Source organism: Phyllobates terribilis, unplaced genomic scaffold (assembly GCF_046119375.1).
Source record: "Phyllobates terribilis strain yellow unplaced genomic scaffold, ASM4611937v1 Scaffold_1__5_contigs__length_1240528914, whole genome shotgun sequence".
Taxonomy (NCBI): Eukaryota; Metazoa; Chordata; class Amphibia; order Anura; family Dendrobatidae; genus Phyllobates; species Phyllobates terribilis.
The window spans coordinates 232,796,232-232,822,313 of record NW_027362761.1 but is presented as its reverse complement, the minus strand read 5'-3'; the positions used below and the strand labels follow the sequence as shown (position 1 = coordinate 232,822,313).

At 42.8% G+C, this 26,082-nt stretch overlaps 1 protein-coding gene across 1 annotated transcript in view; it reads left to right on the top strand.

Moving 5' to 3' along the window:
* Positions 1-23,632, top strand: part of RNF31 (ring finger protein 31) — a 54,329-nt gene extending 30,697 nt beyond the window's left edge. Inside the window, exons 15-22 of the mRNA XM_073671039.1 lie at positions 12,466-12,555; positions 12,888-13,002; positions 16,092-16,210; positions 18,149-18,262; positions 20,292-20,349; positions 22,527-22,623; positions 22,832-23,000; positions 23,106-23,632. Of these exons, the coding sequence (XP_073527140.1) occupies positions 12,466-12,555; positions 12,888-13,002; positions 16,092-16,210; positions 18,149-18,262; positions 20,292-20,349; positions 22,527-22,623; positions 22,832-23,000; positions 23,106-23,162 (819 nt within the window). The 3' untranslated portion in view covers positions 23,163-23,632. The remainder of the gene's footprint in view (positions 1-12,465; positions 12,556-12,887; positions 13,003-16,091; positions 16,211-18,148; positions 18,263-20,291; positions 20,350-22,526; positions 22,624-22,831; positions 23,001-23,105) is intronic.
* Positions 23,633-26,082: the final 2,450 nt, after the last annotated feature.

Sequence of the window (26,082 nt, the reverse complement as noted above, 5' to 3'; positions counted from 1 at the left end):
GCAGAAGGCTGGGGAGCTCACCTGAGAGATCATTCAATACAAGGCCTTTGGTCGAACAGCGAGATGGGTCTCTCCTCCAACATGAGAGAGCTGTTGGCTGTCAGAAATGCACTAGTAGGGTTCAGTTCTCTTCTTCAGGGTCATCACATCCGGATAATGTCGGACAACCGATCGACAGTCGCCTACATCAATCGTCAGGGGGGTACCAGATCCCTTCTTCTGATGTTAGTAGCGGACCAGATCCTTAACTTTGCGGAGAATCATCTATTTACGCTCTCGGCGCTGCATATAAGAGGAGAGGAGAACGTAAAAGCCGACACATATTGAAACAAGGAGAATGGGAATTGAATCCAGCGGTATTCCAGGAAATTGTCGGCCAATGGGGACAACCTCAGATAGATCTGTTTGCGAACAAACACAATCGGAAGACGAAAATCTTTTGCTCCTTGAATCCAAAGGAGATGCCGTTTGCAGTGGACGCGCTGCAAATTCCTTGGGACTTTACTCTGGTCTATGCCTTTCCCCCTCTAATGCTGATCCCTACTATCCTGAGGAAGATCCGAGAAGAACAGGCGAGGGTTATATTGATCGCCCCGTTTTGGCCCAAGAGACCATGGTTCACTTGGATGAAGAGAATGTCCCAAGCGGATCCATGGGTTCTTCCGGACACCCCAGATCTCCTCAGGCAGGGCCCAGTGTTCCATCCCCAAAGATCGGGCCTGCATTTGACGGTCTGGATTTTGAAAGGTTGCTACTAACACAGGAGGGGTTCTCTCCAAGTCTAGTTACTACTCTACTGGCGAGTAGGAAGCCAGTGACGACTAAGATCTATGGCAGAACCTGGGCTAAGTTTCTGTCTACCTCGGGTCAGTCCGCCAAAGGGAGGGTTCCTATTGGGACCATCCTGGAATTCCTTCAGAAAGGCTTAAGCATGGGGTTAGCCACCAGTACCCTTAAGGTACAAGTATCAGCTCTGGGGGCACTATATAATTACGACTTAGCAGCGAATAGGTGGATCATCAGATTCATTAAAGCTTGCAGTAGATCTAGACCTATTCCTACTCCAAGGATGCCTCCTTGGGACCTTAATCTGGTTCTAGAAGCACTAACCAAGTCCCCCTTTGAGCCCTTAGAGGAAGTTTCGGAGAAAATTCTCACCTTAAAAACAGCCATGCTGGTAGCTCTAACGTCAGCTTGTAGGGTTAGTGATCTGCACGCTCTGTCAGTTAACCATCCGTTCACTCAAGTGTGTATGGATAGAGTAATCTTAAGACCAGATCCGGCCTATCTTCCAAAAGTGGCCTCCGAATTCTATAGGACACAAGTAATTACTCTCCCTTCCTTCTATCCTGATCCTAGATATTCAGAGGAACAAAAACTTCACACTTTAGATGTTAACAGGGTATTAGTCCAATATTTGGAGGTAGCAAAGGCCTGGAGAAAAAGTGACGGCTTAATCATCTCATTTCAGGGGGCTAGGAAAGGGCTTAAGGTTACAAGGGGGACCATAGCTAGGTGGGTCAGAGACACCATTGGCTTAGCGTACTCTTCTAGCAATCTGCCGGTTCCAGAGAACCTCAAGGCCCACTCCACCAGGGCTGTAGCTGCTTCCTGGGTGGAGAAGGCGGATGTGCCCATCGACATCATATGTAAGGCGGCAACTTGGTCATCCCCCGCTACATTTTATAAGCATTACCGTCTTGACCTTTCCTCTTCTACTGAACTGTCCTTTGGGAGAAAGGTGTTGCAAGTGGTGATCCCTCCCTCTGGTATCTGATCTCTCTAAATCTCTCAGGTGGTGCTGTCATGGAAGAAGGGGAAAAGATCCTAGCTACTTACCGGTAATGGGATTTTACAGAGCCCATGACAGCACCCTATTAATTCCCTCCCCTTTATCACTTATGGTGTGCACTTCTTAGGGTGTTTTATTAAGAAATGTTTAGGTGGTAGTTATGCACTAACCTATTGTTCGGAGGCCCTCTCATGCTCTGAATCAAAAACTGATGCGGAAGAGAGGTACAGCCTTTTTATTCAGTAGGTTCCTGTCCTTGGTGGGCGAATACCCTCTCTCAGGTGGTGCTGTCATAGGCTCTGTAAAATCCCATTAACGGTAAGTAACTAGGATCTTTTTTCTGATTTTCATAAATGGTTGATGCAAATGAGTCAGTTTATTTTTAAACTAAACTCATAATGCACTGTTCCAAATTATTATGTACAGCACAATTTCCAAACTTTTTTTTTTTTTTTTTTTTTAAAGTCAGATAAGATTTTTATTGAATTTTTACGCATACAAAATAAACATACATGAACACAGATTTCGATACCCCCCCCCCCCCCCCCCACACACACACACACTCCTCCTGGAGTTTCCAAACATTTAAAAGGTTGTAAAGAACTGAAAATGGTCATTTGTAGAATTTGCCGTTTTAAAGGGGTTGTACACTACTATTTAAAATATACCAGAGCGTTTTTATGATGAAAAACAACTTCTTTATAATTACCTCCCTCTGCCTGTGAGCGGTGTTATCACTGGTCGCTCACAGACAGCACGTAACCCCCCGCTGACGTCCTGTCTATTGAGGCGTGACTCAGCGCTGGGGTCCAGCGGTGGCTGCTGGGTTGTGGGCTTGGTTACCCCACCGCGTCACACTCAGCATCCACCGCGCGCTTTCCCAATGAATGGGGAGAGGGAGAGCGCACCTTGAATGCTGGGTGTGATGCTCTGGGATAACCCCGCCCACAGCCAAGCAGCCACCGGTGGAACGCAGAAGAGAGAGACCCCCGGCTGCAACCTGGACTTATTGTGACGTCAGCGGATGTCAGAGCTGGCTGCAGCCGGAGGTCACGTGATGCCTGTCAGCAGCCAGTGATAGCGCCGCTCACAGGCAAAAAAAGCAGAAGGAGGTAATTACAAAGAAGCTGCTTTTCATCATAAAAACGCTTTGGCATATTTGAAATAGTAGTGGACAACCCCTTTAAGAGGTGCATTTTTGGATAGTTTCTGCTTGCATTTCTTTGTAGGATGCAGGGCTGTGGAGTCAGTGTATATTTTGGTGGAGTTGGAATCGGTATAAAATGGACCAATTCAGACTCCTAAAATATATAATAAATTGGGTACAGTAGTTCAATGTAGGATGTGCTGTAAATGTTTTCATAAGAATCTGGGAAAGCTATGAAAGGTCCTATAAATGTCTGTTCTGTTCCTGATCTAAGGATCTCGGCGTTTAGCTGAGATGAATCTGTGCTGCACTTTATGTACACGCTCAGTAGTGGGGCAGTGAGAGGAATCTGTGCTGCACTTTATGTACACGCTCAGTAGTGAGATGAATCTGTGCTGCACTTTATGTACACGCTCAGTAGTGAGATGAATCTGTGCTGCACTTTATGTACACGCTCAGTAGTGAGATGAATCTGTGCTGCACTTTATGTACACGCTCAGTAGTGAGATGAATCTGTGCTGCACTTTATGTACACGCTCAGTAGTGAGATGAATCTGTGCTGCACTTTACGTACACGCTCAGTAGTGAGGCAGTGAGATGAATCTGTGCTACACTTTATGTACACGCTCAGTAGTGAGATGAATCTGTGCTGCACTTTATGTACACGCTCAGTAGTGAGATGAATCTGTGCTGCACTTTATGTACACGCTCAGTAGTGAGATGAATCTGTGCTGCACTTTATGTACACGCTCAGTAGTGAGATGAATCTGTGCTGCACTTTACGTACACGCTCAGTAGTGAGGCAGTGAGATGAATCTGTGCTGCACTTTATGTACATGCTCAGTAGTGAGGCAGTGAGATGAATCTGTGCTGCACTTTATGTACACGCTCAGTGGTGAGGCCGTGAGATGAATCTGTGCAGCACTTTATGTACACGCTCAGTGGTGAGGCCGTGAGATGAATCTGTGCTGCACTTAATGTACACGCTCAGTAGTGAGGCAGTGAGATGAATCTGTGCTGCAGTTTATGTACACGCTCAGTAGTGAGGCAGTGAGATGAATCTGTGCTGCACTTTATGTACACGCTCAGTAGTGAGGCAGTGAGATGAATCTGTGCTGCACTTTATGTACACGCTCAGTAGTGAGGCCGTGAGATGAATCTGTGCAGCACTTTATGTACACGCTCAGTAGTGAGGCAGTGAGATGAATCTGTGCTGCACTTTATGTACACGCTCAGTAGTGAGGCCGTGAGATGAATCTGTGCTGCACTTTATGTACACGCTCAGTAGTGAGATGAATCTGTGCTGCACTTTATGTACACGCTCAGTAGTGAGATGAATCTGCTGCACTTTATGTACACGCTCAGTAGTGAGATGAATCTGTGCTGCACTTTACGTACACGCTCAGTAGTGAGGCAGTGAGATGAATCTATGCTGCACTTTATGTACACGCTCAGTAGTGAGATGAATCTGTGCTGCACTTTATGTACATGCTCAGTAGTGAGGCAGTGAGATGAATCTTTGCTGCACTTTATGTACACGCTCAGTAGTGAGGCAGTGAGATGAATCTATGCTGCACTTTATGTACACGCTCAGTAGTGAGATGAATCTGTGCTGCACTTTATGTACATGCTCAGTAGTGAGGCAGTGAGATGAATCTGTGCTGCACTTTATGTACATGCTCAGTAGTGAGGCAGTGAGATGAATCTGTGCTGCACTTTATGTACACGCTCAGTAGTGAGGCAGTGAGATGAATCTGTGCTGCACTTTATGTACACGCTCAGTAGTGAGGCAGTGAGATGAATCTGTGCTGCATTTTATGTACACGCTCAGTAGTGAGGCAGTGAGATGAATCTGTGCTGCACTTTATGTACACATGAGGCAGTGAGATGAATCTTTGCTGCACTTTATGTACACGCTCAGTAGTGAGGCAGTGAGATGAATCTGTGCTGCACTTTATGTACATGCTCAGTAGTGAGGCAGTGAGATGAATCTGTGCAGCACTTTATGTACACTCTCAGTAGTGAGGCAGTGAGATGAATCTGTGCTGCACTTTATGTACACGCTCAGTAGTGAGGCAGTGAGGTGAATCTGTGCTGCACTTTATGTACACGCTCAGTAGTGAGGCAGTGAGATGAATCTGTGCTGCACTTTATGTACACGCTCAGTGGTGAGGCCGTGAGATGAATCTGTGCTGCATTTTATGTACTCGCTCAGTAGTGAGGCAGTGAGGTGAACCTGTGCTGCACTTTATGTACACGCTCAGTAATGAGGCAGTGAGATGAATCTGTGCAGCACTTTATGTACATGCTCAGTAGTTATGTTCTGCTACCAGAGCTAAGGAAAGAGAGGAAATCTGTCCCTACGATAGAACTCGGCTGAATCCCTACGATGTAACAGGGAACCTGATCCTGCGATCAGACCTGCTAAAGTCCCAAGCTAGTCTGTACGGAGACCTATAGATGTGGGGAAGGAATCCCTACAAGTACTAAGGACTGGGAGGAAAATGGGACACCTCCTAACAGAAATAGTAGCAGACAGACAAACAAACAAAATATATAGAACACTGAGGTCCGTAGACCAAGCAAACTAACAGAGTTAGATACAGAGCACAGGCTAGCTAGAAAGTAGTTATACAATGAAGTCCAGCAAAGCCAGAAGGGCGGAGCAGGATTAAATAGGCCAACGAGGTCATGTGACCAGCAAAGGAAAAAACCTAAGAGCAAGGTTCTAACAGTACCCCCCCTTCTAAGAGGATCCTCCGGATCCCCTAGGACCAGGCTTATCAGGAAATCTCCTGTGAAACGCTCTGATAAGTCTGGACGCGGAAACATCATCTGACCTCACCCAAGAGTTATCCTCGGGTCCGAAACCTTTACAGGCCACCAGATACTGCAAACTACCTCTATACCGTCTAGAGTTAAGGATGCGAGAAATTTCATATTCCCCGTCCTCCACCACCGGAGGAACAGAGGCAGAGGCGTCACCATCCGACACAACAGCTTTTTTTAACAGAGAGACATGAAATACTGGATTAATTCTCCAGGAGGTAGGAACCTCCAACCTAACAGCAGATTGGTTGACAACCTGAAGCACCTTAAAGGGCCCTACAAACTTGGGACCCAATTTCTTAGAAGGAATCCTCAACCGCAGATTCCTAGAGGACAACCAAACCATGTCACCAACAGCGAACAAAACCTCCTGTCGTTTCCTATCAAAGTAGTCTTTAGATTTTCTGTTGGCCTCCTGAAGATTACCACGCACATCCGTCCAAACTCTCTCCAAATCGCCGGAAAAATTCTCCTCCTCAGGCACGGCAGATCCCAACTTGGAGAACGACCCAAACGACGGATGTCTCCCAGAACAACAAAAAAAAGGCGAACAACCAGCAGAAGAAGATGTATGATTGTTCAGAGCAAATTCAGCAAGTGGCAGAAACTCAGACCACCCCTCTTGATTGTCTGCCACAAAACAACGCAAGAACTGCTCAACATCCTGGTTTTTCCTTTCTGTCTGGCCATTAGATTCAGGATGATATCCGGACGAGAACGACAGATGAACTCCCAACCTGTCACAAAAGGCACGCCAAAAACGAGCCACGAACTGAGGACCCCTATCAGAAACAATGTCAGTAGGAACGCCATGAAGTCTGACAATTTCCTTGACAAAGGCCTTAGCGAGAGTTTTAGCGCAGGGCAGTTTGACGAAGGGAACCAAGTGACACATCTTGCTAAAACGGTCCACGACCACCCAGATGACAGTAAAACCCTCAGAGGGGGGAAGGTCAGTTATAAAGTCCATAGCCAAATGTGTCCAAGGAGCACTAGGAACCTCCAAAGGACAAAGCAACCCCGCAGCAGGAGTATGTGAGGACTTAGATCTAGCACATATAGTACATTGACGCACCCACTTAATGACTTCCTTCTGCCATCCAGGCCACCAAAAACTGTGACCCACCAGTCTCTTGGTCTCAGAGATTCCGGGATGACCTGCCAACCGAGATTCGTGACACTCAATAAACAAATCTCTCCTAAAGGTCCCAGGCACAAACAACCTCCCATGAGGAGTGTTAGATGGGGCATTCTCCTGTGCTTTAAGAATCTCGTCTTCCAAAACGGAGTCCAAAGCAGCTATCACAACACCTTCTTGTAAAATGTTCTCCTCTTTCTCAGCACCGACTATGGGAGAAAAACTGCGAGACAAGGCATCCGCCTTAACATTCTTAGTACCAGGGATGTAAGTAACGGAGAAATTAAACCGCGAGAAAAACAGTGCCCACCTAGCCTGACGGGCATTCAGGCGCTTGGCAGCATCAAGATATATCAGATTTTTATGATCCGTAAGAACCTGAACGGGAAATTCCGCACCTTCCAAGAAGTGGCGCCAGTGTTCAAATGCGAGTTTAATAGCCAATAATTCCCAATTACCAATATCGTAATTCAGTTCAGTCTCCGAAAAATTTTTTGAAAAAAAGGCACAGGAATGTAATCCATCCCCGTTATCCTGAGACAATACTGCGCCAACCCCCACCGAAGAAGCATCAACCTCAACCAAAAACGGCTTAGTCACATCAGGCTGCATAAGGATGGGAGCAGAGGTGAACCTCTCCTTGAGATACACAAAAGCTTCAATGGCCTCAGAAGACCACTGAACCGCATCAGCACCTTTCCTGGTGAGATCGGTCAGAGGTTTGACAATACTAGAAAAAAATTTTATGAATTTTCTGTAATAATTGGCGAAACCTAAAAACCTCTGTATCGATTTCAAACCAATAGGCCTAGACCATTCCTGTACAGCTTGAACTTTAACCGGGTCCATCTCAAAACCTTCGCTGGAGATAATGTAACCCAAAAAACTAATTCTCTGTACAGCGAACTCACATTTCTCCAGCTTAGCAAAAAGCGAATTGTCCATTAACAATTGTAATACCTCACGTACGCTCCGCCAATGAGACTCCAGATCCGGCGAATAAATCAAAATGTCATCCAAATACACAACCACATTTTTGCCGATCAAAGGTCTAAGGATGTCATTAATAAGATTCTGAAAAAATGCAGGAGCATTAGTAAGACCAAAAGGCATAACCAGATTCTCAAAATGACCCACAGGAGTGTTAAAAGCAGTCTTCCATTCGTCACCCTCCTTCATGCGCAACAGATTGTATGCCCCCTTAAGGTCAATTTTAGAGAACCACTTGGCCCCCATTAACTGGTTAAACAGATCAGGAATCAATGGTAGTGGGTAAGGATTGCGTACAGTAATTTTGTTAATCTCACGAAAATCCAGACAAGGACGTAAACCGCCATCCTTTTTTTTTACAAAAAAAAATCCAACCGCCACAGGAGACTTAGAGGGCCTAATGTGACCGGCGGCCAAACTTGTCTGTATGTATTCATCCAAAGCCTTCCTCTCAGGAATAGTAAGGTTAAATAAACGACTTTTAGGAAGAGTCGCTCCAGGGACAAATTCAATAGAACAATCATAGTCTCTATGGGGAGGCAAAACCTGCGATTCCTTCTCAGAAAAAACTCTCCAAAAATCCTGAATAGGAACAGGCAATTCTCCCCTATCCAAAGCTGCAATACGCCCGTTACAACACTTGTCATAACATTTATGGCTCCAGGATTTAATTTCATTGGTAGACCAATCCAGTACAGGATTGTGAAATTTTAACCAGGGCAATCCCAATATTACTGGAGAAGGCAAGTTATTCAAAACTACCAAATCCAATTTCTCATGGTGAACACCATTAATAGTGAGAGGAAATTCACAGACCTTGAGAGTAATATTCTTCAAAGGGGAACCATCCACAGAAACCACAGCAATGGGGGATGATAAAGGTTTTAAATTGAGTCTTTCCAAGAATCCCCCATCAATTACATTCAGAGTAGATCCACAATCAACAAACACCCGACATTCCATTAATTTTTCCTGAGCAATCGTGGAAGCAGCTAAAAATACACCCTTGGAATTTAAACAGGCAATACGGGCATGACTGACCATTTTTTTTTCTTTCTTCATACGAAGCTCACAGCCTTTAATCAAATGACCAGATTTTCCGCAATAGAAACACAAGCCTTCAGAAAATCGACGGTCTTTTTCTTGAGAGCGAGGTGCCACCGATCCAATCTCCATCGATTCACCACTGTTAGTACACACATTCTCATAACCAGAAACTGACATAGCAGAGGATTTGCTCTCATTAACCCTTGCACGCAGTCTCCTATCCACCCGTATAGCTAATTGCATAGCCTGTTGCAAATCTTCAGGTGTAGGATAAGCAATTAGCAGGTCTTTAACCCTTTCATTGAGCCCAGCAAGAAATAGACTTTTCAGAGCAGAATCGTTCCACCCTGTTTGAGTAGACCAACGACGGAAATGAGTACAATATTTTTCCACATTACCTGATCCCTGTCTCAAACGTCTTAACTCAGTCTCAGCTGATGCGACACGGTCAGGATCATCATATAATAGTCCCAAAGCAGAAAAAAAAACTATCCACTGATCTGAAGCATTTATCACTAGGTTGCAAAGAAAAGGCCCACTCCTGAGGCTCTTTGCGCAAAAGTGACATTATGAACACTATGCGCTAGGATTCATCCCCAGAGGACTTGGGTCTCAAACGAAAATACAATAAGCAAGCATTTTTAAATGAAAAAAATTCTCGGTGTTCACCAAAAAATAAATCCGGCAAACATACCTTAGGCTCCAAGAAATGTGCTCCAGGACAGTTACTCACGTGCTGACTGAGCTCGGCCACCTCCAGAGAGAGTCCCTGCAGGCGATGAGCCAAATCCTGAACCGACACCATGATGGAACAGAAAAATCTTTCCTTAGAGAATTTGCAGGCTGGACTTACTGTTATGTTCTGCTACCAGAGCTAAGGAAAGAGAGGAAATCTGTCCCTACGATAGAACTCAGCTGAATCCCTACGATGTAACAGGGAACCTGATCCTGCGATCAGACCTGCTAAAGTCCCAAGCTAGTCTGTACGGAGACCTATAGATGTGGGGAAGGAATCCCTACAAGTACTAAGGACTGGGAGGAAAATGGGACACCTCCTAACAGAAATAGTAGCAGACAGACAAACAAACAAAATATATAGAACACTGAGGTCCGTAGACCAAGCAAACTAACAGAGTTAGATACAGAGCACAGGCTAGCTAGAAAGTAGTTATACAATGAAGTCCAGCAAAGCCAGAAGGGCGGAGCAGGATTAAATAGGCCAACGAGGTCATGTGACCAGCAAAGGAAAAAACCTAAGAGCAAGGTTCTAACAGTAGTGAGGCAGTGAGATGAATCTGTGCCGCACTTTATGTACATGTTCAGTAGTGAGGCAGTGAGATGAATCTGTGCTGCATTTTATGTACACGCTCAGTAGTGAGATGAATCTGTGCTGCACTTTATGTACACGTGAGGCAGTGAGATGAATCTATGCTGCACTTTATGTACACGCTCAGTAGTGAGGCAGTGAGATGAATCTGTGCTGCACTTTATGTACACGCTCAGTAGTGAGGCAGTGAGATGAATCTGTGCTGCACTTTATGTACATGTTCAGTAGTGAGGCAGTGAGATGAATCTATGCTGCACTTTATGTACACGCTCAGTAGTGAGGCAGTGAGATGAATCTGTGCTGCACTTTATGCACACGCTCAGTAGTGAGGCAGTGAGCTGAATCTGTGCTGCACTTTATGTACACGCTCAGTAGTGAGGCAGTGAGATGAATCTGTGCTGCACTTTATGCACAATCTCAGTAGTGAGGCAGTGAGATGAATCTGTGCTGCACTTTATGTACACGCTCAGTAGTGAGGCAGTGAGATGAATCTGTGCTGCACTTTATGCACACGCTCAGTAGTGAGGCAGTGAGATGAATCTGTGCTGCACTTTATGCACACGCTCAGTAGTGAGGCAGTGAGATGAATCTGTGCTGCACTTTATGTACACGCTCAGTAGTGAGGCAGTGAGATGAATCTGTGCTGCACTTTATGTACATGTACATGTTCAGTAGTGAGGCAGTGAGATGAATCTGTGCTGCACTTTATGTACATGTTCAGTAGTGAGGCAGTGAGATGAATCTGTGCTGCACTTTATGCACACGCTCAGTAGTGAGATGAATCTGTGCTGCACTTTATGTACATGCTCAGTAGTGAGATGAATCTGTGCTGCACTTTATGTACACGCTCAGTAGTGAGATGAATCTGTGCTGCACTTTATGCACACGCTCAGTAGTGAGGCCGTGCTGTGGAGTCGGAGGCTTGGCTTCGAGACCAGAGAGATCCTTTTTCTTTCCAATATTGCTTGACACCTGGCTGCTTAATAATGTGGAACGTCCTTCTTAATTTGTTTTCCTTTAATTGGGCTCACCTGGCAAACTAATTGTCACAGGTGTTTGAGATTGATTTCAGTGCTCCAAAGATCCTGAGTCACATTCAATTTGAATAATAAGTTGGAATGCGGTGTATATAGAATACTTCATATGAACAAACCTCTCCTCCTGCTATTAATGCATACTATATTTACTGTACACGAAGACCCATCATTATCATGGACAGGTTTAAAGCTTTGATCAAATCTCAACAGAGCAGTAAGATGCATTATAAAGGTTTTTCCAATTTTCTCCTGATGCTGAATCTGATAAGAGATCTCCTGAATGTAAGAATCTGTATTGGTGTACCTACTTTATAGTCCCTGCAGTTCTGAATGGCGTTTGATCTAGGGCCTGTCATTTGCTTTGGCTTCTTCCTTGTCAGTAGTTCCTGTTATGCAATCAGTAATGCATAGTAAGAGAGCTTGCCACAGAATTTCAGAGAAATGTGCAGGTCATGTTTATCTGCCTAGCTGAAAAGAATCAATGAAAATACATAATCAATAGTGTATGTAGAATACTTCATATTAGACCCTTTCTGTAGTCAGTCCTAATAACATAGGCATTCATTTATTAAATGGAACCTGTCACTTAATCCTTGTTGCATCGGCATGAATCCGAGCTTGGCCGCAGGACTCCAGTCAGGTATGTTCTCCTCTGAAACACTCTTGCGTTTCAGAAAAATGATGGTTTGAAATGCTGCCTTCGTCTGTAAGGAGAGTCCTAAGTAGTCCAGCGCTAGCCCTGGCCAGCTTCTCCCTGCTCCAGTTGATTGACAAGTCTATCCTATATGTGTACATAGTGAGAGACCTGTCAGTCATCTGGGGTAGTGCTCTGAAATGCCAGAGCACTTCAGAAAAAAATATACCATGCTCCATCGTGCAGCCAGGCTCTGATTCATGCTGTCCTTGATTTGGGCAGAATGAATCAAGTTACAGGTTCTTTTTAAAGATAGTTTTTTTTTTTTACACTAATTAAACTGCAGAGGCTACTTGGTAACTATTTTTGTAAAATGCATTACCAGACAGTTCTCAATATTTGCCAAAATCAGCTAAAAACTGAAACATAAATTGTGAAGCTATAATCTGTAGAATACAAAGAATGCTATAATATGTAGCCCGATAACTGTAACTAATAGACTTGTGTTTGTTTCTATTTTTTAGTGTTCATTTGGATTTATTTATGAAGGAGATCAACTGGATGTAAAGTGTCCTCAGTGTTCTTGCAGCTTCTGCAGGAAATGCAAACGACCGGTAAGTGTTAGAATACTGAAATGTGGGCTGGTGACCCTGACATAGATAACTAGTTAGATAGACTGCAAAGGAAATGAGCTAAGCAAAGATGGTTTATGTATTATGAAGATCTAGAACCTAGATAAGTGCCCCAAGTGTGCATCCTGAAGCCATTGGGTTTAGTGGCATGGTGCCTGTCCCTTGCTATTGCCAGGACGATATAACACAAGTAAAAATGCTGTATGACCTTCAAGTTTAGGCTTATTTTCATCTTGTATTGTATGTTTTAAACATCCTAAATTCGTTTTTCTAAATTCTGATTAAACACTATGACTTTCCTGTTTATAATACAGTGGGAAGACCAGCATCGAGCTCTAAGTTGTGAAGATTTCCAAAGTTGGAAGAGAGAAAATGATGCTGAATATCAGGCGCAGGGCCTGGCTGTGTACTTGCAGGACAATGGGATTAGTAAGTATGCAGCTTAAAGAGTTCCAAATATGACTCCTCCTTCTTATTATTTTACTATATCACACATAAAAAAGTGGAAAGCTTTTCTAAATATAATTAAAAAATCGCTAAGTATGCTCATTTGCATACCATGTGAAGGGCGCGTGCATTTTATGCAAATTCAACTGTCTGGAGAAAGTCGCTCCCAGCACTCTGAGCGGCACTGCATCACTCCACAGCCTGGAAGTGAACTTGCTGCTCAGAGAGATCAGGGCTGTAACATGAAGCTGCTGCTGGTGACAGTGTTATTTCATTAGAAGTGTGTTCCCTGCCTCTGTGCACTGCTCCACTATCCATCACTGTCACACTGGTCTCTGCACTGATCACAGCAGAGGGCAGTCTAACAGTCATGGACGCTTAAAGCAGTACACAAAGGTAGGAAAAAATGATAAAGTACTTACTCCCGGTAACTCGCTCCCGACAGCCGCATGTACAGTATCCATCTCTCTGCACTAAGTAGTGAGATCTTGCATTAATTAGCAGGATTCACACTTCTAATGAGACAGTGTACAGCATCATTTATTAACCCCTTGGAGGCACTTTAATTTTTTTTGCTTTTGTCTTTTATTTATTTTATTTTTTTCCGTCAACCTAGTTGTTTGGGGGCTTGTTTTTGTAGTTCTGAATGACACCATTTATTTTACCATATAATGTACTGAAAAACATGAAAAAAAATTCCAAGACTTATTGAATTTGAAAAAATAAGCAGCAATGCCATTGTTGTTTTTTGAGGTTTTTTTATGTGACATTCAGTTTGCTCTAAAAATTATCTTATTACTTTGTTCAGCAGGTCATTACAGATATTGTCATGCCAAAATTATATAGGTTTTTCATTATTTAATTTTTTTTATACTAGTTAAAATATGTAAGTCTTCCATATTCTGAGATCCATAAAAAAAAAATTTCAGCTGTTGTATGAGGGTTTGTCTTTTGCAGGGTGAGCTGTAATTTTATGTTTTATAGCCAGGACCTGCCTCTAATAATGTGAAGCGGAGCGGAGCCCACGATTGTTAACCTATTAAATTCCGCTATCAAACTCTGATAGCATCGGCATGGTGGCGCGTCATTCCATGCTCACAGTAGCGCAGCCGTAATGTGACTGTGGATCGCCGTTGGGTTGCTATGACAGCAGGGTGATCTATTGAAGACCCCAGTGCTTGTCATTATGGAGCTCCTTTGAAACCCTGTCTGTGGGCGGGCTTCAAAGGAGATTGTGATTTTCAGTAAATACACCGGACGATAATTAGATGGTTGCAGATATAAGTCCCCTACCGGGACTAACCAGTACAGTTGAAAGTATGAAACAAGTTTTAAAAAATATGAAAAAAAATAAAAACCAAGCCTTACATCACCCCCTTTTGCCCCATTAAAAGAAAAATAATAATAAAAAAATACACACATGGTATAGCCGACTTCAGAAAAGTCCTATCTATCAAAATATAAAAATAACCTAATCGGTAAACATCGTCAGCGAATGAAAAATTCAAGACCGCTAAAATTACGGTTTTTGTTTTTTTTTTGGTCCCTGCAATACCACAAAAAGTGTTGTAACCAGGGCAGTGGAGTCGGTAAGCCAAACCTCTGACTCCACAACTCCGACTCCCTCATACGCGGCTCATGTATAAGTGATAAATTTACTGTAGCACAGATTAATCTCAGATAAAAGTCTAGACCCTTAGATCAGGAATAGGACAGACATTTATAGGACATTTCATAACTTTCCCAAATTCTTATGAAAAAATATTCCCCACAAACTGCATTGTACTACTGTACCCAATTTATTAGATATTTTAGGAGTCCATTTTATACTGGCTCCGACTCCACAGCCCTGGTTGTAACAAGCGATCAAAATGTCATATCTATCCCAAAAAGGTCGTTTAGCCCTGCAAAAAATAATCTGTCACACAGCTCCATTGACCGAAAAATTAAAACGTTACGAGTCTTGGAAAATGGCGACACAACCCCCAATATTTTTTTTTTTTTTTTTGCAAACTTCTAATTTTTTTTTCATTACTTAAATAATAAAAACTGGGCATGTTTACTATCGCCGTAATAGTACTGATGAGCAGAATCATTGCAAGGTCATTTTTACCTCAAAATGTGCACAGTAAAAACAATTCCCAAAAAACAATGGTAGAATTGCATTTTTTTTCACAATTTCTCCCCACTTGGAATTTTTTCCCCGTTTTCCAGTACACTATGTGGTAGAATGAATGGTGTCATTCAAAAGTGCAACCCGTCCTGTAAAAAACAAGCCCTCATATATCAATGTAGACAGAAAAATAAAAACGTTAGGGTTCTGGGAAGAAGGGGAGGAAAAAAACAAAGGTGCAAAATCGGAAATTTACCACGTTGCGAAGGGGTTAATGTTTTGTTCTTTTTGTTTTTATTAGTCCCCTAGGGGGCTTGTACCTGCGATCAGTTGATCACTTATGCAATATACTACAGTATTGCCGACGTTTGTACAATTACCAGTCTCCTATGAAGCACATCCACCATCCCATTCCTTTCTTTTTAAATGTTAGTCATGATTGACAGCAGCGTCTAAGAGATCAAACTTTTGTGATCAGAGCTAGCCCTAATCACGGCAGTTACAAGTGCGCAAATGTGCCATAAACATACGACAGATGTCTCTAAAGGGTTAAAAATCCCACCTTTTTTTATTATTATATTGATACATAGGCAGACTGAGATGACAGAGGAGCAGTAACAAACCCTCCATTCTCACGTCCCACCTTCTTGTTACCACCACAGATGTCACTTCCTTACCAATCACTTTCTTGCTTACAGGGGTTGTTGAGCATGTAGTAACAACTGAACAGTTTTCTCATTAAAACTGTTGTTTAACTGCAAAAAAACTTAAAGCCATTAACAATCAATTTGAAATGTTTCAACCTTTTGTGGTAAAAGCAGCTTCAAACTCTGCCAACTTTCCATTGCAATGCATGGAGCATGTGACTGCTGGTAATATGTGCATTTGGGGGCCCCCAGAATCAATGTTACTAGTGGGCTCTTACCGCTAGTAACATAATGTAATCTTTCTTCCACAGCTTGTCCACACTGCAAATTTTCTTATGCTCTTGCCAGAGGAGGTTGTATGCATTTCAACTGCTCTCAGTGTCGCCATCAGTTCTGTAGTGGATGTTACAACACTTTCCACTCCAAAAATGTAAGTAGCTTGTTCAATTTGTCCATGGATGATTTTTCTGTATTGGTTTATTTCCACATAGTCAGATATTACGATGTTTGCAGTTTTTAGATGCTTCTTATCCATAGGGTGCAATATAACAGTAAAGTAAATATTTTAATATACAGTACATGCAGAAATTCCTCAAGATGCACCTCTTACCTGAATCACTTCCTCTATGAGCTGGAGAGATTTATGCAATCTAATTTCCATGTGCTCTCCCTGTCAGCATTATAAGGCCATATTATTATATCGGAGGTGTTATCGTGATGGCCATCAGCATATTGTGACAGCTGCTCCCTACATTGTCTTAGGAACCTTACTCAATTATGTTATGATGATTCAAAAGCAAACAGTAATGTTAAGTTTGTTTAAAGGGAATCTGTCACCATGTTTTTGCTACCTCATCTGAGAGCAGCATGACGTAGGGGCAGAGACCCTGATTCCAGCCATGTATCACTTAATGGGCTGCTTTCTACAATTATGATAAAATCACGGTTTTATCTGCTGCAGATCTAGCAGTGCGCTGAATGCTGAGCTCTGTATAACCCCGTCCACATCACTGATTGACAGATTTCTGTGTACACTGTGCATGGGAATTAAGCTGCCAATCAGTGATGAGGGTGTGGTTGGATTTCCTGGCAGCAGGTTTACTAGTCCTCTGGTGATAATCTCCTGCTAATAAAACAATGATTTTATCAAAACTACAGCAAGCAGCCCAGTAAGTGACACATCACTGGAATCAGGGCCTCATCTGCGGAAGGTGCAGAACCTGCACCAAAAAGCATAGTTTTTATTGTACTTTAATTAAAGGGAATCTTTCACCCCCTGGGAGATATTAGACCTCTAATTTGGGCATACAGGTTATAGAAATGTGAATCTATATATACCAGTATGTCCCATATTAGCGGTCTGCTTGCAGAGAAATGTTTTATAAAATCGGTTTTCATCTGCATGGCGCCCGGGGGACGCCAAGAAATCCCCGGCTATCTGCTTAGGAAGTCCAGAAATCCTCGCCTATCAGCTTATTTTCCATTTTCCTCCCCTCCCCTGCACATCACAGGGCCCTGTGAGGTGCACTCTTCTCATTGACATCCCGCATCCTCACATCAGGAGCGCTTTCACTGTGACTCCCCGGCACCTGCACACTACAGCACTGCAGGTAAAAATGGGGCCTGGAGGAAAAAAAGCGCTCCTGATGTTAGCTGTGCTTTGCGCATGCGCGGGATGTCAATGAGACGAGTGCACCAAGCAGATGAAAACCGATTTTATAAAACTACATTTCTCTGCAAGCAGACCGCTAATATGGGACATACAGGTATGTATAGATTTACTTTTCTATCACCTGTATGGCCATAGTAGAGGTCTGATAACTCCCAGGGGGTGACACATTCCCTTTAATTAAAATTCTTATTCTTCAAGAAAATTTTACATTGATTTCCCTTGGCAGTGCCAACCTTTGGCTTATTTCTTTGTCTGCCATTATTCCTGAATTCTTAAATCCGTCCTACCTGACTCTGGCTCCCTGAAACATACACGGCCCGATGTTTTTGGCTTGAATAACTCTCAATTTGTGACTTTTTGATTTGCGAGAGGTTCATCAAAAAATTTGTGACTTTTTTTTTTTTTTTAAGTTGTTTCATTAATTTCCTGATTAATGTCAATGTGGCATTTCCAGAATCTTTTAGACTGATTCATCAAATGGGTCTTTCTAAAAAGTCGCAGTTTTTTTTACCGCGGATGTACTGCAGTCCATCCCTGGAATTATTTTTTTGTGAGCTAGAAATATTTGTACAAATGTTTGTGGGTAGGATTCCATCAAAAAGGAAATTAACTGCATAGTCCAAATAATATTTTTTCCAGAGTGCATTTTTAACTATGAAAATGTGATCTATGTTTTAATGTATCATTCTTTCCTAGAAATGCACAGTCCCAGCTTGCACAATCAGGATGTCTCTTCATGCTCATCATCCTAGAGACTGCTTATTCTACCTGCGGGACTGGGAGGTGTCTCGTCTGCAAAAACTGCTTCAGGTAAGCAGATTCGGACGTGTCTGTCTTGGTTCTCCTTTATACATAATGATTATGTTACATAATAATGGTAAAACATTTTTACTTGGAAAAACCTAACATACGAAACCTAACCTACTATGAGTAGTATATTACTGTACATGAAACTGAGGTGCACCACTGCAAAATGAGTCAGATACCTAATCATGTTTGGTAGCGTAATGATTCATTTCTGTAATTAACATGTGAGTATGATTCATTTGGTAATAGGTTTGTATTGTCTAGGTTACAAAACTTTACCTATGACGTCTCCCCTCTGTCTTGATATCTTGGTTTCTTTTTCATATTCAGGACTTAAAGCACACCTCCAGAGTCACCAAAAAATGATTATAGTGCAGGAGTCAGAAAAATGATTTCGAAACATGATTATATTCAATGAGCTCTTTCGAAAACAAAGCGTTTTACAGTACCAGCACAGTGATTGGGGGTCTCACTCACATGCTGCTTATTTTTTCCCTTGCAGATTTGAAGCAGTTTCAAATCTGCAACATGTCAATCCTTTCAGCGTTTTTCACCCATTCAAATTAATAGGAAAAAATGCATCACCAACTCAAGTATTTTACGCAGCTTTTTTCCTGCCAACACTGCAGTATTTGCTGCAGAAATATCTGCTGCAAATAGTGAATATGTGCACGTATGGTTTTAGTGATTTCTGACAATAACACACACTCACTCGATCACTAAAATCAGTGCTCTGGGCTCCACAAAACAACAACTTGCTTATCACTTTTAGCTACTGTCTTCACTGCAGGAGCGGGAGTTGTAAAATCTTATGATGCTTGCTCCCGCACTGTATATTTTAGTGTAGTTTGTGGTTATCATCAAAAGCTTCTAGACTGATTTACAAATATGTTTATACTGCAGAGTCCTGCACTGTAATCATTTTCTTGTGGAAGTACGCTTTAAATGGGTTGTCCACTGCTAGGAAAACCCCTTCTTGATCTAAATGTTTGGCCCCAATAAAATCTAAAAGCCTATATTCTCCCGTGTCGGCGCCTTTCCCGCGGTGTTGGCACTCGCTATCCCCGTGGCTCCCGTTCTGTTGTTGTGACGCATCCATTCAGTGCTGGCATCACTGTCTCTAACTACTGTCCAATTGAACTTGAAGAGGAAGTCCAGGCTGCAGCAGATCTCTTACTTCCCCTTCATGTTCAATTCGAGAGAAGGTAGAGACAGTGACGTCAGCGCTGGATGGCTTCCGGGCTCTCGTGTCACAACAACAGCACCTGAGCCCCGGGAATGCGAGTGCTGACATCGGGAACGACGACGGCACAGGAGGTGAGTATAAACATTCTCATTTTATCGGGGCCAAGCTTTGGGTATGGCAAGGAGTCGTCGATGGAGTGGACAACTTCTTTAAGAGGTTATTCACTACAGGACAGCCCGAGCATAGTCTATTAATGACCGAATTAAAATAAAAACAGTGTATACTCACTCCCTGCAGCTGTGCCATTCCAGTGATGCCGGCGACGCTGTTCCTAGAGAGTGATGTGACTTGCTGTGTTTCGAGCAGGTTGCAGCCAGTGAGTGGGCGCTCATCAGCTGCAGCCTTTACTATTTCATCAGAACGGATGTCCGCCCTGACGGAGTATTGATGAGTTGCAGCCAAAAAGCAGCCACTCATTGCCTGCAGCCTGTATGTGACATAAAAAGTCACATCACTCTCCGGGAACAGTCTCTCTGTAGTAGGTGAATATCCACTGTTTTTATTTTAATATGGGTCCTGAATCGATTAAGCTGTGCTAGTCCAGTACAGGAGAACCCCTTAAAGCTTTTTAACTTTCTGCAGCTCAGAATGACTCAATGCTTGTGATTTAGCTTTATTACACCCATCATTTTTCTTTATACATTCTGAAACCTCATTGCTGTATCTCTGATATTCCAGCTTTTAATAAATCGTTCAGTCTACTCCATACTCACAATTATCAGTCACTTCTTTTATTATGTTTTTTCCTTTTCTTGATTCCTGACATATTTTGTGTCTTTCACTCAGATGTTTAATGTGGCCTTTAACACAGACCCCCCTGCTGGAACACAGGCTGGACCTGGAGGTATGTGGGGATGATGTGATATCCCACTTTATTAATCACAATTTCAGGGAATACAGAATCAGAAAGATGTAACATTTAGAAATATGTGTTATACTAAGTTAAACTAGGTTTGCCATTTAGCATTTTTAGGCTAGATAAATAAAAATCTGCTGAATATTTTTTTAATGTATATTCTATAGTTACCAGAGCTCTGGTTTATCTGACACAGAGCTCCATATCCCCTGTATAGCAATACTGTACAATTAAAGAAAACCTGACAGCTGATATATGCAGCCCGATCCATGGGCAAAATGTATCAGACACTGGTTTGTATGATTTCAGCCATAATTGAATTGCTGCCAGGGACCAAGCTGAATGGAACACTATTCGGACAAGCGGCTATTCCCCATCCACTGTACTGTAATGACAGGTCTCACTACATGCGTGTATTGGGAGAGACCTATCACTCCAGAGGAGCGGGCGGGGAGAAGCTGCCTGTCCGACCAGTCTTCCCTTTAAACACTTCTATTTGTCTGCAGCCACCACTAGAGATATAATACTCCTTAGATGTCAGCCCCACACCCATGCGGTTGACAGCATTTACACAACTATTGTCTGTCCCTTTTAATATGGCTACATATCTATTAACTCATTTTTCATTAAACATGTTGATGCTATTTAGAGCAATAGGATAAAATAATTGCCATCTTACCTATCTACCTATCTGCTCAAATGTCAGGCCCCTTCCAAGACACCCCAGATCATATTGTATACTTGCATAGCTCATAGAGGACCCTAACATGTTATGTCAAGTTCACCACTTTGTGAGTGAAGTTCATACATCTAAACTTTATACATTTAGTTATAGTGTGCATGAAAAATTGAGTGACTTGGTACATATATTGTCTACTGATCTGGAGTTACAGCCTGTGTTAAAGCCAGAGCTGCATGCATAATTCTGCTGGTTGTTATTTAAAACGGCCAACAAGCTTGCAAGCAAACATATCAAATCTTAACTGAGCTCTTGTTATGTGAGCTGGTAGAGAGCATGGTGGAAATATGACACTTCCCAATGGGAAAAATCACTAAGGATGTGTGCCCACGATTTGTTTTTTAAGCATTTCCGCAGCGGCAAAAACGCTGCAGAAACGCTTAAAAAACGCATGGTAGAAGGTCTGCCATGTTCCCCAATGATAATATGCATGTGCTGTGCAGATGCTGCGGAAATTTCCGCTGCGGGTTATCAATGCGGAAAAAAACGCAGCACTACCAATTATTTTGCGGAAGCGCTGCGTTTTCGCCGCCATTGACTGACTTGCATTGAATCGCTTGGATTCCGCATCACTGCATCTGTAGATGCGGAATCCAAGCGTTTCAATGTGCGGATGGTACCCGGTTGTGGAGGACAGGAGACTCTCCTCTGGACCCGGGTACCATAGAACCTGTAAAAAAAAGAAATGAAAAATAAATATCATATTTACCTTCTGATGGCCCCCACTGCGTTTGCCCTCCCTTGCCGGCAGATCGCAGTGGACTGAAGGACCTGCGCTGACGTCATAGTCATGTGACGGCAGTTCCTTCCGTGTAGTGTACCGCGAGCTGCCGGCAAGGGAGGACGGAGCAAAGCAGGTAAGAAGGTAAGTATAGATTTATTTTTATTATTTTTAAACATTCTTTTACTGTCACACTATATAAATCCATGCCGGTTGCATGGATTTATATAGTGTGACCAAGTTGTCAAGCACTTTCCAAGAGATGCTAAAATCGCCTGGAAAGAGCTTGTCAACCCGCATGCGGAAATGCATGTGAAGAACGCTTCATATCCGTATGTCCCTGGCAGGAAAAACGCATGTACAACATGCGTTTTTTCTGCCAGGGAGATGCAGAAACGCTCAGGAAAAAATCCAGAGCATTTCTGCATCGTGGGCACATAGCCTTAAGCAAGCTCTGGTCAGACATTAAACCAGCAAAGAATGATGGGAGATGTCCTCTCTGAAGCTTGCAGAGCTGCTACTGCGGCTCTGAACTACGAGTATAATACAGACCGTAAATTAGGATAAGTAAAAAAGTGTATACGTTTTATTTAAACAGTTGTTTAGTGTGTAGGATCATATATAGTCACTACTGTTGAGATAACCTTTCTTTACACATAACACTTAGCTTTTTCTTTGCTCCTATTTTGCAATTGTCTTATAAAGGTGGATGTCGCGTGATGGAGCAGAAAGAGACTATTGATGGATTAACAGATGAAGCCTGTGGAAAGCAGACTGTCCATGGATATGCGGGGTTGTGTGAGTAAGTATTGGATACTCCCTTTATCTCCTCTTGGCCATTACATTAGTACATTTTTATCTATTCCAATGTACGTCACAGATGTACATTTTAGGGTCTTAATCTCTGTTGTATCTTGTTCAAGACCTGATGGTAGGAATAGAGAATTCACCATTACAGATCTGTATGCATTGTCGGATAATAATGACGCCCTGTATTGTGTCTTTCCTAGATCTCATTATAAGGAGTATTTAGTGAGTCAAATTAATGATTTGGCTCTGGATCCTTGTATTCTTTATGACTTGGAAGAAACTGTCACTGTATGTAAACGCTACCTCCAAAAATGCCCCATTCGTGAGATCAGTGAAGATGATGTAACTTATAAGAAAAGACTTGTAGAGGTGAGGCGATGTTAATATTATACATCACTGTTTCCTTCTTGGTTGGGTAACAAATGTTACATTATCTTCTGTCTTTTTTACCTAATGCTCTGCTTCTCTTTTTAGGTACTGATGATTGAGATGCCACTAATTCCAATTTCTCAAAGAAATCACCATCCATAAATCTTTACTTTTTACCTGCAAACAAATAAATATTGTAAATGTGATATTTATCCAATAAATAAAAGTAGATGTATTCTTTATCTTTTCTTTTTCAACAGAGATTGGATATTTTTATTTAAAAAACAATTTCTATTAGTGAAATCGACTTCATACAAAATATGATCAGTTAAATGTTTCACCGTAGAAGGATTAATGAACGCACAACAATCAATTCTATGATGCATGAAAGGGAAATGTTTTTCGGAATCTGTGGAATCATTGCTGTGGAGATTGCTAGGGACATCCTTCATTATTTTGACAGCAGGAATGTTCAGCCCTATTTCCTTACTGGCTACCAAAAACCAATTCTGCAGAGTCCAGCTTCTTCTCTAGGTTGTTCTTGGATGTCCCTGTCAAAATGTGTTGCTGACAAAACAGCTTAAAGAGAACCAATCACCAAAAATCTAATTTTATTAAAAAATGGAATTATATGTGTACGTTTACCTGTTTTAGTTCTGCTGTGAAAGTCAGTATCTACCGAAAAAAAACGTTTGTTTTTGTACATCTTTTTCAGTGTAAGCACATGGCCACCTTTTGGCTTCTCACTGATCCCTCTGTTCCATGCATGCTTCTAATGCGCTCGCGCAGTCAGAGACCGGACGCATGCTGCTCCCGGGGACATACTACTAATTTATTAGAAGACTTTCCATATCTGTCTGCAGCTTCACTACCTATCGTTGTAGTGAAAACGCTCCGATCAGAGTAATAATGATAGAGAAGCTGCTGACTGGTAGGGACATCTGTAATATACTTATCGCTTCTGGAGCTGCGATGTTTGGTTTTCTCAGAAAGTACAACAGGGTCCCCGGGAGCCGGGCATATGAGAACACTTCATTGTCTCTCTCCTCACTAAGCAGTGAGATACTCGCAAGTTATCATGGGATCTCACAGTTCAGTGAGGAGAGAGACCAAGAAGTGTTCCTTCCACTTCTCCCTGGGACATCGCTGCACCTTCTGAGAAGACTGACGCTCCAACAGCGTATATTACATTTGTCCCTGCCGGTCAGCAGCTTCTCAGTCTATCACTATTGGTGGAATCAGGTTCTCTGTCCTTACACCATGCTGCTGTCAGATTACATAGCTAAAACCTGCTGACAGATTCCCTTTAACAACTTCTTGAGTGTCAAGAGTATGACCACCCGATGTTGATGGCAGCAAAGCCAAAACTCAGCCCACTCGCGGTGGGCAATGGCTGCACGATTTTGAAATAAATTCATGTGGGGCCACTGTAGGTGGTTCAAGTGTCTGACTCTCAGTCAGCCGCACCATCGGATTCCAGTCGGACCAATGTTATACTATGCGGCAGTGCAGATCTGTAATGTTTTTCTCATGCTGAATCAGATTGAGGAAAAAATCGCAACATGCTGCGAGTGCATCCAAGAATCGGAATGCAAACACCCATAAAAGCCTACAGGTGCTTGTGAAACATCGCACTGCACTTGGATGTCATCCAAGTGCAGTCCGATTACCGCAGACACCGGCAATGGAGGAAATGGCAAAATTACTTTGTCTACTCTGCACCTGTGCTGTGAATCTCTCATGCAAGAGGATCGGAGCACAGTGCACTCATACTCGGCTCAAACTGTGACAGAGTTTGAGCCGAGTATCATTTGCATAATCGGCCCGATTCTTTCTTATGAGAGAATCAAATGCTTGTGTGACCCTGTCCTAAGGGTAACGCTGCACAGATCAGGTTCTGCATAAACAAGCATAGGCTTTTCCGTGCATTTTCTGACTGCATGTTGTTTAGGAATGAATGGACCAGTTGCACCACGCTCAATAAATGTGCATATTAAATTGGGTCAAGCAGTCAATAAACGCACTGTCTATATCAGGGGTCTTGAACACGGGGCGCCGGATCTCCCGAGATGAGGGGTGTAACGATCAAACGAGCCTGGGGAAGAAAGGGACCTGCCAACGCCAGCGCCTTTTTCAGCTGAATGTGCGTCCTCAAATGCGCATTCAGTTGAAATGTACGGAGGTGCAGGAAACCACCGTCCCGCTGTACAACAACAGCTATAGCTGGCAGCTGATGATGACATGCCCGTTGCAGGTGGCGCAGAACATCACTACAATGCACTGCCCCGTCCTCCTGCAATGGCTGTGGAGGAGGAAGAGATTGCGGTGTCATGAGAGCAGGGACAAGTGAGAAGAATCTTTTTTTCTCTTTTGAATGCGTATGTGAACAGCAGTAGGATTGTGGGCATTATTACAGGAAGGGGGACATGATGGCAGGACTGGGAACATTAAAGGATGGGGACCATGACTGAAGCCATTATTACAGGAAGGGAATAATGAACAGGATTGGAGCCAGGATGGATAACATTATTACTGGATGCAAAAATAAGGCTGCGAGGCCCTCGCTAGTAGGACGCTCAAATAGGAGTCCACTCCAATATAATGTAAAATGAGCACCATTCCCACAGCACGAGTGTGCTTTCTCTCTGGGCGCTTTTGGTAACTCCTAATGCCAGCACTCCGGCTTCCCACTAAGCAATATACCGTATACCTTCCCATAAGGACTTATGTTTCTGAGGAAGGCCATAACAGCCGAAACATCAATTATGTTGCTAAACAAGTGAATATCTATATATTATATACAATAAATTCCTTTTTGAATCAGTTTTTTTCTGGTGTGCCAAATTCCTTTTACATTATTACAGGATGGGGGTTAGAATGGATAACGCTATTGCAGAATATGGGGACATTATTACAAGATAAGGGAATATTATTACAGTATAGGGGCCAGGACGGGGGACATTATTATAGGAAACGTACCAGGATGGTGGACATTTATGAAAAGATGTGGACCAGAACGGGGTGGACATTACAGGATAGGGTTCAGGACAGAGGATTGTAGGATGGGGGCCAGAATGAGGAA